The 13836-nt window shown below is 46.3% G+C and overlaps 1 protein-coding gene across 1 annotated transcript; it reads right to left on the bottom strand.

The window, feature by feature from the left end:
• Nucleotides 1–3232: 3232 nt before the first annotated feature.
• Nucleotides 3233–13627, bottom strand: LOC311112189 (2-iminobutanoate/2-iminopropanoate deaminase-like). Its single transcript, XM_084155214.1, has 6 exons — nt 13473–13627; nt 12416–12521; nt 11887–11941; nt 11722–11790; nt 3694–3749; nt 3233–3547 (listed from the first exon to the last, which is right to left on the bottom strand). Exons 1-6 carry the CDS (start codon nt 13535–13537, stop codon nt 3488–3490), a joined length of 411 nt encoding a protein of 136 aa, XP_084011340.1. The 5' UTR covers nt 13538–13627; the 3' UTR covers nt 3233–3487.
• Between the last annotated feature and the right edge of the window lie 209 nt (nt 13628–13836).

The following is a 13836-nucleotide window of genomic DNA, read 5'->3' as shown; positions in this document are numbered from 1 at the left end:
GAAGGGTTTGGTTTGGAGCTGGGGAGAGAGGGGAAGGGTTTGGTTTGGAGCTGAGGAGAGAGAGGAAGGGTTTGGAGCTGGGGAGAGAGGGGAAGGGTTTGGTTTGGAGCTGGGGAGAGAGGGGAAGGGTTTGGTTTGGAGCTGGGGAGAGAGAGGAAGGGTTTGGTTTGGAGCTGGGGAGAGAGGGGAAGGGTTTGGTTTGGAGCTGGGGAGAGAGGGGAAGGGTTTGGTTTGGAGCTGGGGAGAGAGGGGAAGGGTTTGGAGCTGGGGAGAGAGAGGAAGGGTTTGGTTTGGAGCTGGGGAGAGAGGGGAAGGGTTTGGAGCTGGGGAGAGAGGGGAAGGGTTTGGTTTGGAGCTGTGGAGAGAGGGGAAGGGTTTGGTTTGGAGCTGGGGAGAGAGGGGAAGGGTTTGGTTTGGAGCTGAGTAGAGCGGGGAAGGGTTTGGAGCTGGGGAGAGAGGGGAAGGGTTTGGTTTGGAGCTGGGGAGAGAGAGGAAGGGTTTGGAGCTGGGGAGAGAGGGGAAGGGTTTGGTTTGGAGCTGAGGAGAGAGGGGAAGGGTTTGGTTTGGAGCTGGGGAGAGAGAGGAAGGGTTTGGAGCTGGGGAGAGAGGGGAAGGGTTTGGAGCTGGGGAGAGAGGGGAAGGGTTTGGTTTGGAGCTGAGGAGAGAGGGGAAGGGTTTGGAGCTGGGGAGAGAGGGGAAGGGTTTGGTTTGGAGCTGAGGAGAGAGGGGAAGGGTTTGGTTTGGAGCTGGGGAGAGAGGGGAAGGGTTTGGAGCTGGGGAGAGAGGGGAAGGGTTTGGAGCTGGGGAGAGAGGGGAAGGGTTTGGTTTGGAGCTGGGGAGAGAGGGGAAGGGTTTGGTTTGGAGCTGGGGAGAAAGAGGAAGGGTTTGGTTTGGAGCTGGGGAGAGAGGGGAAGGGTTTGGTTTGGAGCTGGGGAGAGAGGGGAAGGGTTTGGAGCTGGGGAGAGAGAGGAAGGGTTTGGTTTGGAGCTGAGGAGAGAGGGGAAGGGTTTGGTTTGGAGCTGGGGAGAGAGGGGAAGGGTTTGGAGCTGGGGAGAGAGGGGAAGGGTTTGGAGCTGGGGAGAGAGGGGAAGGGTTTGGTTTGGAGCTGGGGAGAGAGGGGAAGGGTTTGGTTTGGAGCTGGGGAGAAAGAGGAAGGGTTTGGTTTGGAGCTGGGGAGAGAGGGGAAGGGTTTGGTTTGGAGCTGGGGAGAAAGAGGAAGGGTTTGGTTTGGAGCTGGGGAGAGAGGGGAAGGGTTTGGAGCTGGGGAGAGAGGGGAAGGGTTTGGTTTGGAGCTGGGGAGAGAGGGGAAGGGTTTGGAGCTGGGGAGAAAGAGGAAGGGTTTGGTTTGGAGCTGGGGAGAGAGGGGAAGGGTTTGGAGCTGAGGAGAGAGAGGGGAAGGGTTTGGTTTGGAGCTGGGGAGAAAGAGGAAGGGTTTGGAGCTGGGGAGAGAGAGGGGAAGGGTTTGGTTTGGAGCTGGGGAGAGAGGGGAAGGGTTTGGAGCTGGGGAGAGAGGGGAAGGGTTTGGTTTGGAGCTGGGGAGAAAGAGGAAGGGTTTGGAGCTGGGGAGAGAGAGGAAGGGTTTGGTTTGGAGCTGGGGAGAGAGGGGAAGGGTTTGGTTTGGAGCTGTGGAGAGAGGGGAAGGGTTTGGTTTGGAGCTGGGGAGAGAGGGGAAGGGTTTGGTTTGGAGCTGGGGAGAGAGGGGAAGGGTTTGGTTTGGAGCTGAGGAGAGAGGGGAAGGGTTTGGTTTGGAGCTGGGGAGAAAGAGGAAGGGTTTGGTTTGGAGCTGGGGAGAGAGGGGAAGGGTTTGGTTTGGAGCTGGGGAGAGAGGGGAAGGGTTTGGAGCTGGAGAGAAAGAGGAAGGGTTTGGTTTGGAGCTGGAGAGAGAGAGGAAGGGTTTGGTTTGGAGCTGTGGAGAGAGGGGAAGGGTTTGGTTTGGAGCTGGGGAGAGAGGGGAAGGGTTTGGAGCTGGAGAGAAAGAGGAAGGGTTTGGTTTGGAGCTGGAGAGAGAGAGGAAGGGTTTGGTTTGGAGCTGTGGAGAGAGGGGAAGGGTTTGGTTTGGAGCTGGGGAGAGAGGGGAAGGGTTTGGTTTGGAGCTGGGGAGAGAGGGGAAGGGTTTGGTTTGGAGCTGGGGAGAGAGGGGAAGGGTTTGGTTTGGAGCTGGGGAGAGAGAGGAAGGGTTTGGTTTGGAGCTGGGGAGAGAGGGGAAGGGTTTGGTTTGGAGCTGGGGAGAAAGAGGAAGGGTTTGGTTTGGAGCTGGGGAGAGAGGGGAAGGGTTTGGAGCTGGGGAGAGAGGGGAAGGGTTTGGTTTGGAGCTGGGGAGAGAGGGGAAGGGTTTGGGTTGGAGCTGTGGAGAGAGGGGAAGGGTTTGGAGCTGGAGAGAGAGAGGAAGGGTTTGGTTTGGAGCTGAGGAGAGAGGGGAAGGGTTTGGAGCTGGAGAGAGAGAGGAAGGGTTTGGTTTGGAGCTGAGGAGAGAGGGGAAGGGTTTGGAGCTGGAGAGAGAGAGAGAGAGAGAGAGGGAGGAAGGGTTTGGTTTGGAGCTGAGGAGAGAGGGGAAGGGTTTGGTTTGGAGCTGGGGAGAAAGAGGAAGGCTTTGGTTTGGAGCTGAGGAGAGAGGGGAAGGGTTTGGTTTGGAGCTGAGTAGAGCGGGGAAGGGTTTGGAGCTGGGGAGAGAGGGGAAGGGTTTGGTTTGGAGCTGGGGAGAGAGGGGAAGGGTTTGGAGCTGGGGAGAAAGAGGAAGGGTTTGGTTTGGAGCTGGGGAGAGAGAGAGGAAGGGTTTGGAGCTGGAGAGAGAGGGGTGGCAGGCTATAATGCCATGGCAAGCAGCATACACAGGTTGGATTCCTGCCCGACTACGCTGCAGACACATGCCAGATCTTACAATGCCTGGATAGGTATTAAATATGTCAGCTAACCACATCATATGATATAGTCATCTGGATAGGTATTTAATATGTCAGCTAACCACATCATATGATATAGTCATCTGGATAGGTATTTAATATGTCAGCTAACCACATCATATGATATAGCAGTCTGGATAAGTATTAAATATGTCAGCTAACCACATCATATGATATAGTCATCAGATGCCCGACTGCACAGTTGATGACGTGGTGTGCAACTATTTTTAGGCAGGAACATTTAGTCGGGAAGGACCTCGACCATTACCTTATCACGTAGGTCACACCTCAAGGGCCATTAAGAATGATACTGTAGAACCTGCAACAGTTAGTCTTCTTCAAATGTCACAATTATATTTATTTTACAATGAACTCACACACTCAGTGCTTTAATCATTTGGAAAAGCGCTACATAAATCCTATTAATTATTTGGACTATTTTTAAAACAATAATAAAGTAAACAGGAAATGAACCTATGGAAATTATTCACTGTACGCTGGTATTGTGATGGCACATCATTTTATGGGTCATGGGATTTGTTGATTTTCCCCCTACTTCCTGTTCTGTCGCTGACGTGTAGGTTACATCAAGACCCGTCAGTCAGAGGGCCCAGCACAGCCACAGCTTCAATCTCTACAAGCCCACCCTGAGAGGAGAGAGAGAGAGAGAGAGAGAGAGAGAGAGAGAGAGAGAGAAACAGACAAATATTGTGTTCAGGTACTTCTCAGCTTTGTTGTCAGTAACATCACATGGTTACGTTCTGTATCGTCATAGAAACCATCAGATCCTCACCCTGGGCAGAGCAGCGACCTGGTAGGCGGCCCTAGCTGGGAAGTTACTGCTGAAAACTAAAAGGAGAGGAACACAAACATGGTTACATACTGTAGATCTGGCACAAGACTTAACACCTGGATATGAAAATCAGCATTCACAGTTTTCCCGGGACATTCAGTATAATGATCTTTATACGGTAGAGAGAGGTTGTGTGAAATGTGAGGGGCATTGTGATGCTATGGGGTGCTTAGTGTGCTAGAATCACAATCAGAATGACCTTTATTAGCCAAGAACATTTACATGTACAGCGCCTTCAGAAAGTATTCACACTCCTGGACTTTTTCCACATTTTGTTGTGTTACAAAGTGGGATTAAAATGTATTTAATACACAAAATACTCTTAATGTCAAAGTGGAAGAAAAATTCTAACATTTGTAAAAACTTTATGAAACATTAAACATTAACAATATATCTTGATTAGATAAGTATTCAACCCTGAGTCAATACATGTTAGAATCTCCTTCGGCAGCGATTACAGCTGTGAGTCTTTCTGGGTAAGTCTCTAAGAGCTTTCCACACCTGGATTGTGCAACATTTGCACATTATTCTTTTCAAAATGCTTCATATTCTGTCAAATTGGTTGTTGATCATTGCTAGCCAGCCTTTTTCAGGTCTTGCCATAGATTTTCAAGCAGATTTAAGTCAAAACAGTAACTCGGCCACTCAGGAACATTCACTGTCTTCTTGGTAAGCAACTCCAGTGTATATTTGGCCTTGAGTTTTAGGTTATTGTCCTGCTGAAAGGTGAATTCATCTCCCAGTGTCTGGTGGAAAGCAGACTGAACCAGGTTTTCCTCTTGGATTCTGCCTGTGTTTAGCTCCATTCTGTTTCTTTTTTATCCTAAAAAACTCTCCAGTCCTTAACGATTACAAGCATACCCATAACATGATGCAGCCACCACTATGCTTGAAAATATGGAGTGTGGTACTCAGTAATGTGTTCTATTGGATTTGCCCCAAACATAACTTTTTGTCCTGAATACAGTGTTAATTGCTTTGCCACATTTTTTGCAGTTTTACATTAGTGCCTTGTTGCAAACAGGATGCATGTTTTGAAATATTTGTATTCTGTACAGGCTTCCTTCTTTTCACTCTGTCAATTAGGTTAGTATTGTGGAGTAACTACACTGAACAAAAACACAACATGCAGTCAATTGAAATAAATAAATTAGGCCCTGATCTATGGATTTCACCAACTGGGAATACAGATATACATCTATTGGTCACAGATACCTTAAAAAAAAGTAGGGGGCGTGGATCAGAAAACCAGTCAGTACCTGGTGTGACACCATTTGCCTCATGCAGTGCGACACATAGAGTTGATCAGGCTGTTGATTGTGGCCTGTGGAATGTTGTCCCATTCCTCTTCAATGGCTGTGCGAAGTTGCTGCATATTAGTGGGAACTGGAACACGCTGTCGTACACGTCGATCCAGAGCATCCCAAACATGCTCAATGGGTGACATGTCCGGTGAGTATGCAGGCCATGGAAGAACTGGGACATTTTCAGCTTCCAGGAATTGTGTACAGATCCTTGTGACATGGGGCCGTGCATTATCATGCTGAAACATGAGGTGATGGCGGCGGATGAATGGCACGACAATGGGCCTCAGGATCTCGTCACGGTATCTCTGTGCATTCAAATTGCCATCGATAAAATGCGATTGTGTCCGTAGCTTATGCCTGCCCCTGCCATAACCCCACCGCCACCATGGGGCACTCTGTTCACAACGTTGACATCAGCAAACCACTTGCCCACATGACGCCATACACGCTGTCTGCCATCTGCCCGGTACAGTTGAAACGGGGATTCATCTGTGAGGAGAGCACACTTCTCCAGTGTGCCAGTGGCCATCGAAGGTGAGCATTTAACCACTGAATCAAATCAAATGTATTTATAAAGCCCTTTTTACATCAGCAGATGTGACAAAGTGCTTATACAGAAACCCATCCTAAAACCCCAAACAGCAAGCATTGCAGATGTAGAAGCACAGTAGCTAGGAAAAACTCCCTAGAAAGGCAGGAACCTAGGAAGAAACCTAGAGAGGAACCAGGCTGAAGTCGGTTACGACCCTAGTGAGGACGACGAGCACACAGATGAGCTTCCCTGAGACAGTTTCTGACAGTTTGTGCAGAAATTCTTCAGGTGTGCAAACCCACTGTTTCATCTGCTGTCCGGGTGGTTGGTCTCAGAAGATCCCGCAGGTGAAGGAGCCGAATGTGGAGGACCGTGGTCTGCGGTTGTGAGGCCGGTTGGACGTACTGCCAAATTCTCTGAAACGATATTGGAGGTGGTTTATGGTAGAGAAATTAACATTAAATTATCTGGCAACAGCTCTGGTGGACATTCCTGCAGTCAGCATGCCAACTGCATGCTTTGAAATGGCGCCGGAGAAGATGGCTGCCGTTTTACAGCCCTCTAACCAATTGTACTATTATGTGTGTTTTTTTGCGTTATTTGTAATTTATTCTGTACATAATGTTTCTGCCACCGTCTCTTATGACCAAAAAGAGCATCTGGGTATCAGGACAGCGATTACTCACCTCGTATTGGACGAAGATTTTTTCTTCAATGAGTCGGACGCGAAGGATATCCTACAGAAACCCGACAAGGCCCAAATCCCTGTCATTCGCATGAGAAAGAGATGGAGATATCGTTGACGTAGGTTGGGGTGCCTTGTAAGGATCCGACGGCGAGTGAGTAACTGCCTCTTCCATCAATCCTATTAGCCAATGTTCAATCATTTGAAAATAAATTGGATGACCTAAGATTACGGTTATCCTACCAACGGGACATTAAAAACTGTAATATCTTATGTTTCACCAAGTCGTGGCTGAACGACGACATGGATCACATACAGCTGGCGGGATATACGCTACAGCGGCAGGATAGAATGGCTGACTCCGGTAAGACAAGGGGTGGCGGTCTGTGTATATTTGTAAACAACAGCTGGTGCATAAAATCTAATACTAAGGAAGTCTCAAGGTTTTACTCTCCGGAGGTAGAGTATCTCATGATAATCTGTAGACCATACTATTTACCAAGAGAGTTTTAATCTATATTTTTCGTAGCTGTCTATTTACCACCACAAACCGATGCTGGCACGAAGATTGCAATCAATGAGCTGTTTAAGGCCATAAGTAAACAGGAAAATGCTCATCCAGAGGCAGTGCTCCTAGTGGCCGGGGACTTTAATGCAGGGAAACTTAAATCCGTTCTACCTAATTTCTACCAGCATGTTAAATGTGCAACCAGAGGGGAAAAAAAACTCTAGACCACCTTTACTCCACACACAGACACGCGTACAAAGCTCTCCCTCGCCCTCCATTTGGCAAATCTGACCATAATTCTATCCTCCTGATTCCTGCTTATAAGCAAAAACTAAAGCAGGAAGCACCAGTGACTCGGTTAGTAAGGAAATGGTCAGATGACGCAGATGCTAAGCTACAGGACTGTTTTGCTAGCAGAGACTGGAATATGTTCCGGGATTCTTCCGATTGCATTGAGGAGGACACCACATCAGTCACTGGCTTCATCAATAAGTGCATCGATGACGTCGTCCCCACAGTGACCGTACGTACATACCCCAACCAGAAGCCATGGATTACAGGCAACATCCACACTGAGCTAAAGGGTAGAGCTGCCGCTTTTTCAAGGAGCGGGACTCTAACCCGGACGCTTATAAGAAATCCCGCTATGCCCTCCGACTAACCATCAAACAGGCAAAGAGTCAATACAGGACTAAGATTGAATCGTACTACACCGGCTCTGACGCTCGTCAGATGTGGCAGGGCTTGAAAACTATTACAGACTACAAAGGGAAGTACAGCCGCGAGCTGCCCAGTGACACAAGCCAACCAGACAAGCTAAATCACTTCTATGCTCGCTTCGAGGCAAGCAACACTGAAGCATGGATGAGAGCATCAGCTGTTCCGGATGACTATGTGATCACGCTCTCCGTAGCCGATGTGAGTAAGACTTTTATGCAGGTCAACATTCACAAGGCCGCAGGGCCAGACGGATTACCAGGACGTGTACTCCGAGCATGCGCTGACCAACTGGCAAGTGTTTTCACTGACATTTTCGACTACCGACCCATAGCACTCATGTCTGTAGCCATGAAGTGCTTTGAAAGGCTGGTCATGGCACACATCAACAACATTATCCCAGAAACCCTAGACCCACTCCAATTTGCATACCACCCCAACAGATCCACAGATGATGCAATCTATATTGCACTCCACACTGCCCTTTCCCACCTGGACAAGAGGAACACCTACGTGAGAATGTTATTCATTGACTACAGCTCAGCGTTCAACACCATAGTGCCCTCAAAGCTCATCACTAAGCTAAGGACCCTGGGACTAAACACCTCCCTCTGTAACTGGATCCTGGACTTCCTGACGGGCCGCCCCCAGGTGGTAAGGGTAGGTAACAACACATCTGCCACGCTGATCCTCAACACGGGGGCCCCTCAGGGGTGCGTGCTCAGTCCCCTCATGTACTCCCTGTTCACCCATGACTGCATGGCCAAGCACGACTCCAACACCATCATTAAGGTTGCCGACGACACAACAGTGGTAGGCCTGATCACCGACAACGATGAGACAGCCTATAGGGAGGAGGTCAGAGACCTGGCCGTGTGGTTCCTGGATAACAACCTCTCCCTCAATGTGATCAAGACAAAGGAGATGATTGTGGACTACAGGAAAAAAAAGAGGACTGAGCACACCCCCATTCTCATCGACGGGGCTGTAGTGGAACAGGTTGAGAGCTTCAAGTTTCTTGGTGTCCACATCACCAACAAACTATCATGGTCCAAACACACCAAGACAGTCGTGAAGAGGGCACAACAAAGCCTATTCCCCCTCAGGAGACTGAAAAGATTTGGCATGGGTCCTCAAAAAGTGCTAGAGCTGCACCATTGAGAGCATCCTGACTGGTTGCATCACCGCCTGGTATGGCAACTGCTTGGCCTCCGACCGCAAGGCACTACAGAGGGTAGTGCGTACGGCCCAGTACATCACTGGGGCCAAGCTTCCTGTCATCCAGGACCTCTATACCAGGCGGTGTCAGAGGAAGGCCCTAAAAATTGTCAAAGACTCCAGCCACCCTAGTCATTGACTGTTCTCTCTGCCTCCGCACGGCAAGCGGTACCGGAGCGCCAAGTCTAGGTCCAAAAGACTTCTCAACAGCTTCTGCCCCCAAGCCATAAGACTCCTGAACAGCTAATCATGGCTACCCAGACTATTTGCACAGCCCCCCCACCCCATCCCCCTCTTTTACGCTGCTGCTACTTTGTTTATTATTTATGCATAGTCACTTTAACTCTACCCACATGTACATATTACCTAAATTACCTCGACTAGCCGGTGACCCGCACATTGACTCTGTACCGGTACCCCCCTGTATATAGCCTCCCTACTGTTATTTTATTTTACTGCTGCTCTTTAGTTATTTGCTTTTATTTTTTTACTTTTTTAACTGCATTGTTGGTTAAGGGCTTGTAAGTAAGCATTTCACTGTAATGTCTACACCTGTTGTATTCTGCGCATGTGGCAAATACAATTTGAATTGATTTGATTTGATGCTACCTCAAAATTTGAGACATCTGTGGCATTGTGTTGTGTGACAAAACTGCACATTTTAGAGTGGCCTTTTATTGTCCAAGGTGCACCTGTGTAATGATCATGCTGTTGAATCAGCTTCTTGAAATGCCACACCCGTCAGGTGGATGGATTATCTTGGCAAAGGAGAAATGCTCACTAACAAGGATGTAAACAAATTTGTGCACAAAATTTGAGAGAAATAAGCTTTTTGTGCATATGGAACATTTCTGAGATCTTATATTTTAAACATGGGACCAACACTTTACATGTTGCGTTTATATTTTTGTTCAGTATACAATGTTGTTGATCCATCCTCAGTTCTCCTCTCACAGCCATTAAACTCTGTAACTGTTTTAAAGTCACCACTGGTCTCATTGTGAAATCCCTGAGCGGTTTCCTTCCTCTCCGGCAACTGAGTTAGGAAGGACGCCTGTATCTTTGTTGTGACTGGGTGTATTGATACCCCATCCAAAGTGTAATTAATACTTAATAATCTGCTTTTTTTTGTTACCTATCTACCAATCGGTGCCCTCCTTTGTGAGGCATTGGAAAAACTCCCTGGTCTTTGTGGTTAAATCTGTGTTTGAAATTCACTGCTCGACTGAGGGACATTACAGATAATTGTATGTGTGGGGATCAGGTAGTAATTTAAAAAATCATGTTAAACACTATTATTGCACACAGAGTGAGTCCATGCAACTTATGTGACTTGTTAAGCAAATTCTTACTCCTGAACTTATTTAGTCTTGCCATAACCAAAGGGGTTGAATACTTTTCATTTTAAATTAATTTGTAAACATTTCTAAAAACATAATTCCACTTTCACATTATGGGGTATTGTGTGTAGGCCAGTGTAAAAAAAATAAATAAACATGTAATCCATCTTAAATGTAAGTTGTAAAACAACAAAATGTTGAAAAAGTCAAGGGGTGTGGACTGTGAATACTTTCTGAAGGCCCTGTACCTGGAATGACTTGGTGAAGTGGTGCTTCCTGTAGCTCAGTTGGTAGAGCATGGCGCTTGCAACGCCAGGGTTGTGGGTTCGTTTCCCACGGGGGGCCAGTATGAAAATGTATGCACTCACTAACTGTAAGTCGCTCTGGATAAGAGCATCTGCTAAATGACTTAAATGTAAAATGTGCTGACAGCAATAGACAATATATAAATACAGAATATAGACAGACTAATTTAAACATCATCTACATGCAGTACATACAATATGACTACAGTAAACACAGAAAAACACACATGATAGGAGAGTTAGACCTCTCTACAGACAGCCCTCTCTGTACTGTAATGATAGGAAAGTTAGACCTGTCTACAGACACTGGTGTAGGGGGCCTATCAGAGGTGGGAGGTGGGTCTACTGGTGTAGGGGGCCTATCAGAGGTGGGAGGTGGGTCTACTGGTGTAGGGGGCCTATCAGAGGTGGGAGGTGGGTCTAAAGCAGAGTTGTCACACACCTTATCTCTTCAGCAGGGGTCTCCTAGCTCTCACTGCCATTAAAATGGCAGACTAACAAGGTATGTGCTCTGGAAATGGAGCTGACAGTATCCCATAGTATTCAGTTGGAACCATACTAATAAAGGCCTTTCTCGCAACCTAGCTTACATGCAGTTTAAGTTATAGGGGGCTAGTCTCACGTAGCCAGACACAGTATGTCAATCAGGTTAGTGAGTTTTAGATAGTGTGCTAACTGAATCTGTATGAAGGTAACTCCAGTCACTGTCATGGCAGTGCTCAAACTTACTCGAGTGAAGTGCCACATACACAAAAATGATCATCCGGCTTCCTTACATACCATACTCAATCTCTTGGGCAACAGTGACACCTTATGGACACTATGTGAAGTGCCAGATATAACCAACAGAAGATGTCTAATAAATATCTGCATAACAAACAAGAAGGATCCCAACAACATGAATATTCAGAGAATTAAACAAGGAGGATCCCAACAACATGAATTTTCAGTGCATTAAACAAGGAGGATCCCAACAACATGAATATTCAGAGGGTTAAAGAAGAAGGATCCCAACAACATGAATATTCAGAGGATTCAACAAGGATCCCAACATCATGAATATTCAGAGGATTCAACAAGAAGGATCCAACAACATGAATATTCAGAGGATTAAAGAACAAGGATCCCAACAACATGAATATTCAGAGGATTCAACAAGAAGGATCCAACAACATGAATATTCAGAGGATTCAACAAGGATCCCAACATCATGAATATTCAGAGGATTCAACAAGAAGGATCCCAACAATATGAATATTCAGAGGATTCAACAAGAAGGATCCCAACAACATCAATATTCAGAGATTTAATAAGAAGGATCACAACAACATGAATATTCAGAGAAATTCAACTTACATGTTTTATAGACATCATTTACACTGACGAAGTCATTCATGTCAGCCAGAAGAACCGTGGTTTTTACCACTGTGGGAAAATAAAAAATCAGTTTTGCTAGATACAATTTACAAACATCTAATACAACTTTCCATAAAATAACATTCTATAACATAACCTTCTTACCATTGTCATATCCACACCCTGCTTCCTTCAGGATCTCCCCCATGTTCACCAGAGCCTGTACGGGATGGAAATAGAGATGAGATTGTTTAGGGCACAGTAGCATCCTATTCCTGATTCAAACTGTAGGAAGTTCATTTTCAATTAACTTTGATATCGAATGAGTGTAAAGGATGTCGCGCTGCTTGCTTAGCGAGTACCGCTTCCTCCCGATTCGGCTAATACCGAGGCTCGAACCCAGGACATCTGCCTCGCAAACACACATGACCGACCTCCTGAAAGCGTCGTACCCAGTCGCACCACTGAAAAGTTAGCTATTCAGCAGCGCAAGCGGAGACACTTCAGTCTGAGGAGTGAGTTCCCCGTCTGCTACATGAGCATCCCTATTCCATGTCTTGTGGTTGTAACATCCCTATTCCATGTCTTGTGGTTGTAACATCCCTGTTCCATGTCTTGTGGTTGTAACATCCCTGTTCTATGTATTGTGGTTGTAACTGAGAGAGAGGAGGAGGGGTTCTAAGCTTCACCACACCTGTTTGGTCTGAGCCTGCACCCCCCCCTCCACCAGCTGACCAGAGGCAGGGTCCATCCCCAGCTGGCCTGACACGTACATGGTCCTGTCCACCACCACCGCCTGGCTGGGAGAGAGCACAATGAATATGAACACAGGACAGGACAGCTGATAAGATATGTAACGACATAGGGGCAGGTGAAATGTTATCTCTGTCACATTCAAGATATTATAGACATACTAAAACACTACTGCTATCTAAATGAAGCAAAACATATACATTTCCTCAGTCTTTTCCATCCAGAACACAATTAACACTGTAGTTTGACTTTCCAGAAATCTAAATTGATACTTTACTGCCACCTACTGGTTAAACTGAGCAACCATACTGGAGACTATTTATTTCTGATTGTCATGTAATACAATAGGCTTTTAAGGGAACGTAGAGTGCGCAACGACAGTGCCAGTCCACAGACTGCTCCATTCCAACACATACCCTCTGTGCCAACTCTGCCAGTCACAGGCCTTCAGTCAAAATGCACTTTAACCTGAAATAAAACCAAAAGCTCTCTCTGCAGTTTACAGTAGCGCCAGAGCTCCACCTCCCACGATTATTGGGTAAAAGGGTGACACCCCCTACGTTAAGACCGCGCAAATGTCCCTTCACAGCATGTGTGATTCATTGTACCCTGTGCAGACACACGAACAGACAATGTTCAAAACAGTTGCTTGCTGAATAAATGCAAACAGAGAACACAAACAAGAATATACTATTCTTCAGATATACTACATATTCTATCCATATACTGTCCATACATCCCATCACATAATATACACACACACATACTCAGGACCCCAACATTGCTCGTCCTAATATTTCTAAATTCCATTATTTTACTTTTTAGATCGTGTGTATTGTTAGATATTTCTGCACTGTTGGAGCTAGGAACACAAGCACTTCGCTACACCCGCAATAACATGCGCTAAATATGGGTATGCGACCAATTTGATTTGATTTGATACAATAGTTCAACACATGCAGATTAACAGTGTGATAAATTCTGCACAGCCCACCTACCTGTACGGCCCGATAGCTGCTGGCGCTTTAGTGGTGTTGATTATCTTCCTGATGATCGCAGACATGATTAGAATTCTACAAAAAATAATTAACTTAAAACCAAGAAGTAACTGCACGGTAGCTCGTGGAACTCTGGAATGACAGATCAGCTGGTAGAGCGCGTCTACTACCGTAAACTCTTAATTAGACGGGCCTACAGTTTCATAGACCCACAATTTATATTATTGTAATCGTTGTGGGTATACTGTATACTGATTCTTTCCAAAAAAACGAAATGACGCTAAATTCAAAAAGTGTGATTTATTTTCTCCCAATTTTGCCATATTTTCTTGACGTGAGCAAGTATATCTACTATATACTACAT

This window comes from Coregonus lavaretus (genome assembly GCF_964263955.1).
Source record: "Coregonus lavaretus genome assembly, chromosome: 3".
Taxonomy (NCBI): Eukaryota; Metazoa; Chordata; class Actinopteri; order Salmoniformes; family Salmonidae; genus Coregonus; species Coregonus lavaretus.
This window is presented reverse-complemented; position numbering and strand designations above follow the sequence as displayed.

Coding starts and splice junctions, on each gene's coding strand:
- LOC311112189 (XM_084155214.1), bottom strand. CDS start 13,537: ATGTCTGCGATCATCAGGAAGATAATCAACACCACTAAAGCGCCAGCA. Junction 3,750..11,721: donor AAATGATGTCTATAAAACAT/GTAAGTTGAATT, acceptor CTCTCCTTTTAG/TTTTCAGCAGTAACTTCCCA. Junction 3,548..3,693: donor AGGTCGCTGCTCTGCCCAGG/GTGAGGATCTGA, acceptor CTCTCCTCTCAG/GGTGGGCTTGTAGAGATTGA.